The 6,000-nt window shown below is 44.9% G+C and overlaps 1 protein-coding gene across 1 annotated transcript; it reads right to left on the bottom strand.

Annotated features, from left to right (window-relative positions):
- Positions 1–2,546: 2,546 nt before the first annotated feature.
- LOC130884782 (40S ribosomal protein S25) lies at positions 2,547–3,027 on the bottom strand. The gene has a single exon (XM_057785963.1). The coding sequence runs from the start codon at positions 2,972–2,974 to the stop codon at positions 2,597–2,599; it is 378 nt and encodes a 125-aa protein (XP_057641946.1). The 5' UTR covers positions 2,975–3,027; the 3' UTR covers positions 2,547–2,596.
- Between the last annotated feature and the right edge of the window lie 2,973 nt (positions 3,028–6,000).

The following is a 6,000-nucleotide window of genomic DNA, read 5'->3' as shown; positions in this document are numbered from 1 at the left end:
ACCACGAGGTGCGCTTACCGGAAAGATTCTAGCTTACGTCCATCCTGGGTTGGAGCTTCATTGCGACTGGCTCTGAGAGGAGCTGCATGGCGTCTGAGCTCACTTCCTCTTCCTCCCAGCATTCTGTTCTGTTTACTCCGCCTATCCAAATTCTGCCCTATCAGATAGGCCAAGGCAGTTTCTTTATTAACCAATGAAATCCCACATCAAAAGCCCGTGAGGCAACAGCATCCATCCCTTTGTTCTTGATTGCAGATATGATGTGACCAGCCACTTCAAGTCCTTGTCACTCTGACTCCTTGCCACGATGGGAGGTACCATCAAACTGGGAAGCGAAGTGAACCCTTCCTTCTTTAAGCTGTTTGTTAGGGCATTTTTTTACCACGGCAAGAGGAAAAGGATCCAAGGCAGCATCTACTATTGAAATGCCATGTGTTTATGCCCCACATATGGACACTCAGAAGACCTGATCTTGTGACTAAAATAGAATTTGTCAGTTTGCAGGGAGCATCTAGGAAACCAGGCCATATACATTGTGCCGCCTAGAGAAATGCTTGCATGATTCTAGAGAGCAAACATAGACAGCAACCACAGTGGGGCCCAAATTCTGGGGATAGTAGGAGTCATGGCTGAAGACTCAGCTGAAGATTATGATCTGTGGGGATGGACTGTTCAAATGAGTTCAAGTAGACAACCATGATCCTCCAAGGAGCAGGGCAGCCATTCCAAAGAATAAGGGACAAGGGCACTGCAAATCTCACCTTCCCCTCCACCCTCCTCCAGCTCCACCAAGTTTTTGCTGCCTCCTGGACATACCCAGAATGCTTCAGCAATCTCCAAAGACACCAGCACGCCTCACTCTCCTCACATGTGGCTCCACAGAGCCTTGTCCTCTGCACCCATGTAACTTCTCTCCTTCCTGTGGCTTTCTAGTCTCAGATACAATGGTGTGTATTTTCCTCCCACCTAAACACAAGTAATACAGAATTAGAAGCCTTATCTCTTTTCTTTACAGCTCCATACCCCAAAGATACACCTACATAGGCATAAATGAAGGAATACATTGACCTGGACACAGAAGGCCTGAGTTCTAGGTTCATCAAAGCAAATCACCTGGCAGGGCCTGGAGAGGTAGCTCAGTGGTTAAGAGTACTGGCTTCACTGGGCAGTGGTGGCACACGCCTTTAATCCCAGCACTCGGGAGGCAGAGGCAGGCGGATCTCTGTGAGTTTGAGACCAGCCTGGTCTACAAGAGCTAGTTCCAGGACAGGCTCCAAAACCACAGAGAAACCCTGTCTCGAAAAACCAAAAAATAAAATAAAAAAAAAAGAGTACTGGCTTCTCTTCCAGAGGTCCTGAGTTCAATTTCCAGCAACCACATGGTGGCTCATAACCATCTGTAATGAGATCTGGTGCCCTCTTCTGGCCTGCGAGCCAGAAGTGTATGTATGTATGTATGTATGTATGTATGTATGTATGTATATATATATATATATATATATATATGCATACACACACTTTATAACAAAGACACATTACAGCCTGAAAACAATAATTCCCCAAAACTTCTGCCTTTCCATAGTCAAGTTATTTTTCCCCCAGAAAGAGAGAAATTAGAACAAACTACATCTTTTTGATGGTTCAAATGAAATTCTACTTTACACGTGATTATATTGGTTTGTCACGTTCTTGCAAATAACAAAGCAAAAGAGAAGGGAGACAGATGAAATATCAGGCAGACAAGTGTCCTGACAACCATGACAGAGGCGGAAACAGTAAGGACAAATCACAGAAGGAGTACTATGTCCTCCTGTACTAAAGAGAACTGATCTTTCAAAGGGCAGTCCATCAGGTGGTATCCTGCCATCTTCCAGATCAGGACCCAGAAGATGCAGGGATGTGATGTCTCACACAGACAATGTGACTCAAGGACACAGGGGAATTTACCCCGAGAAAACCGACAGCTACAGCAACTGAGTTCAACTGTGTGGGAGGAGAGAGGTTGCTTGGTCGTTCCCAGCTGCTCAACCCCCAAAATAATCACACAGAAACTGTATTAATTAAATCATTGCTTGGCCCATTAGCTCTAGCTTCTTATTGGCTAACTCTTACATCTTAATTTAACCCATTTCTATTAATCTGTATATAGCCACGTAGCTGTGGCTTACCAGGTAAAGTTCTGATCAGCATCTGTCTCTGGCGGCTCCATGGTGTCTCTCTCACTTTGCTTTCTTCCTCCCAGCATTCCATTTAGTTTTCCCGCCTACCTAAGTTCTGCCCTATCACCAGGCAAAGGCAGTTTCTTTATTCATTAATGGTAATCACAGCTTACAGAGGGAAATCCCACATCACAACTGGCTAAGTTTCCGACTGAAGCTGAAATGAAAAGTTTTAGCATTGCAAGTTTGAAAATCTTACATATTTGAGAAAGTCACCGTAGACTTTTCTGTGACAAACTTCTCTCTTTGGGTCTTGGCCCTTTACCAAGCATCCTGTTCTTCAAAGAGTAACATTAGTTCTGCTAATGAGTCTTTTTTTTTTTTTTTTTGATTTAATAAAGTTTTATTTTTCCAAATGTACAGCTGATTGAACCTGTTCATGCATCTTCACCAGCAGCTGGGGCATCTCCACCCTTTGTGTTTCTGGTGTAAATTACTTGGGCTCTGTGCTTTGAAACCAGCTTGATAAGCCCTTTACTAAGGAGCTCCTGAAGAGCTGCCCTGGCCAAGGAACCACGAATCTTCAGTCTCTCAGAGACCACGGCTGGAGTAATAAGTTTATAGTTGGGAACTTCCTTACAGAGTTTGTCGTATGTAGCCTTGTCAAACAGGACTAGATTGTTGAGCTTGTCCCGAACTTTGCCTTTGGACCACTTCTTCTTTTTGGCCTTGCCACCGGACTTATTTACTGGGTCTTTGTCTTTTTTGGCCGACTTTCCGGCATCTTTCTTCTTCTTGTCATCCTTGGGCGGCATGATGAAGTTCGGAGAGTGGCGACGACCACTGCAGCCTCCCTAAGATGTCGGGAAAAAAGCCTGCTAATGAGTCTTAATCAGCAGTTCTCAACTCGTGGGTTTTGAAGCCTTTGGAGGCCGAATGACCCTTTCACAGTGCTTACATGTCTGGCACATCAGATATTTACATTATGATTCATAACAGCAAAGTGACAGCTATGAAGTAGTGACGAAAGTAATTTTATGGTTGGGGGTCATCACAGCGTGAGAACGTCTGAGAACCACTTCTCTGAGGAAAAGTAGGCATCAGGGCAGAAACTTGATCATAGTTTTCTTCCTGGAACTTGGTATACTGTGTTCAATGTGTAAGAACGGGTGAGTTCTTATCTTTAAGGTACTGTGGTGGTTTAATCAGGAATGCCCCCATACACTAGTGTGTTTGAACATTCGGACTGTAGAGGGTGGTACTAGTAGGTGTGGCCTTATTGGAGTAGGTGTGCCCTTGTTGGAGAAAATGTGTCACCGTTGAGGTGGACTTTGAGGTCTCATATGCTCAAGCTATGCCTAGTGTGGTCCACAGTCTTCTACCACTGCCTGCACATCAAGATGTAGAACTCTCAGCTCCTTCTCCAGCACCGTGTCTGACTTCATGCCACCATGCTTTTTGGCATTATGATAATGTAAAGCCAGCCCCTTAAAATGTAAGCCAGCCCCCACTAAATGTTTTCTTTTATAAGAGTTGCCATGGCCAAGGTTTCTCTTTACAGCAATAAGGCCCTAACTAAGATAGATTACTTCCCATTTTAGTGACATTTGGAACTGGAGAGACAGACAGCTCAATGGTTAAGAATACGTGCTCTTCTCGTAGAGGGCCTGAGTTCCGTTCCCTGCTCTCATTCTATGGTGGCTCACAGTCACTTTTAACTCCGGTTCCAGGGGATTCGACACCCTCTGTTGGTATCTGTGGACACCTTCACTCATACACACGCTCACAAGCCAGCCCCCCATATGTATATATACATATATATTTTTTGACTTTTTGAGACAGGGTTTCTCTTTGAAACAGCCATAGTTGTCCTGGAACTCACTCTGTAGACCAGGCTGGCCTCGAACTCACAGAGATCCACCTGCCTCTGTCTCCTGTATGCTGGGATTAAAGGTGTGCACCAGCTGCACATGATTTTTAAAATAATAAAGTTTTGAGGCTAAAGAGATGGTTCAGTAGTTAGAAGCCCTTGTTGCTCTTGCAGAGGATGAGGTTTGGTTCCTAGCACCCCTTTGGAAGTTCATAACCTTTTCTAACTCCAGTTTCAGAGGACGCGACTCCCTCTTTTGGTCTCCATGGATACTATGCACACTATGGTGCATGTACATATATATATAGGCAAGACACTCGTACACAAAAAGTAAAACAAACCTTAAAGGTAATAAAGTCTTAATAATTTCACTATGTAAAAAAATGAGTCTATTGGGACTGGCCTCAAGAAATAACACTTCAACATTTCATGTGAGTTGCTGCTTTGTAAATCAGAGAAGGAAACCAAATATTTCATAATCTTTAGTGCTGGAGCTGGTACGAGCCAACATGATGTCTCAGTATTATGTGTCTTGGTCTGTAACTGCCTTTGATCCCAGCACTTGCCATGCAAGGGCAGGCTGATGTCTATGAATTTGAGGCCATCCTGGTCTATAGAGTGAGTTTTAGGACCAGGGCTACACAGAGGCAGCATCCTGAGTCAGTTAACGAAATACCTCAATCCAGTGCAGATACCAATGGCAGAGTCTGGCCACCAGGTGGAGCGTGTGGCTCTCTAATGGCATTTAGCAGGCACTTCGCAGAGGCTGGAGCCCAACTGGTCGGCTCAGGCTACCCAAGTGGGTGGGCTTCAGAGCTTAAAAGGCCTCAAGGTCAAGTCTACCTTTATAATACGGTCTCCTTTAGGATTGCATGTGAATTTTCTCCACCTGTGTTGTGGCCCCAGTGGCAAGCCACCAGGCTTTGGCTTACCTTTTTGAGTGACCTTTTCTTGTGCTGTATGCACTGTAAGAAAGTGAGGGGGCTGGAGAGAGGGCTGAGCAGTTGAGAGCACTGACTGTAATTTCCAGCTCCCACATGGCAGCTCATAGTCTGTAAGTCCAGTTCTAGGGAATCCAGCAGGCTGACACAGTGCAAGTAAAACACCAATGCACCTAAAATAAGAATAAATTATGAAATCAAAATACAGCTGGGTGGTGATGATGCACACCTTTAATCCCATACTTGGGAGGGATCTCTGTGAGTTGGAGACCAGTCTGGTCTATAGAGTGAATTCCAGGACAGCCAGGGCTACGCAGTGAAATCCTGTTTCAAAAAAGCCCCAAACCAAAGGCATAATAAAAGAAAAGGAAAAAAAAAAAAAAAGAGAGAGACAAAGAAAATGAAAAGAAAAAAAGAAAAAAGAAAACGAAAAGAGTGCATTGAAAAATCTTTTAAAAAGGAAAAAGAAAAAGAAAAGAGAGTGACAGAGGAAGAAAAATACCTAGGGCTAAGGGAGGAGGTGAGAGGAAGGCGAGCTTGGCATCTGGTGGCAAAAATACGCTGCCGCCAGTTTGTGACTTTGCAGAGCAGTAATCAGAACCCAGTTACTGGAGAAAGTACCAAGAGGTCTGGCGGGGTCGGTCTAAGGGGACGAGGCAGGGAACGATGCTTCACATAGACCTTTGGGGTGAGAAGAATGTTGATTTTTCCCGGACATGCTGGCAACGACAGGGGACCCTTGGTAGGTAAGTAGGTTTCCCTCCAAGGGGACTTGGAGTTTGGGTGTCATGGGGAGGCAGGAAGATACTTACACAGGCAGGGAGAGATGGAGAAGGGAGAGTAGAGAATCTAGACCTGAAGCTCCCACCACAGTCAAAAGGGGAAGGTAGGGGCAGTTCCTTTCCTGAAGTTTGCAACAGCTAGGAGCCAGTGACTCTCCTATTTCTACCCTTTGTCTCTGTAGAGAAGACACTTGTCACACACCACCTGCTAGTGGTGCCCAGGGAAGAGTGACCAATTCAGAGCAAAA

The sequence above is a fragment of the Chionomys nivalis genome, chromosome 1, assembly GCF_950005125.1.
Source record: "Chionomys nivalis chromosome 1, mChiNiv1.1, whole genome shotgun sequence".
NCBI classification, from domain to species: domain Eukaryota; kingdom Metazoa; phylum Chordata; class Mammalia; order Rodentia; family Cricetidae; genus Chionomys; species Chionomys nivalis.
This window is presented reverse-complemented; position numbering and strand designations above follow the sequence as displayed.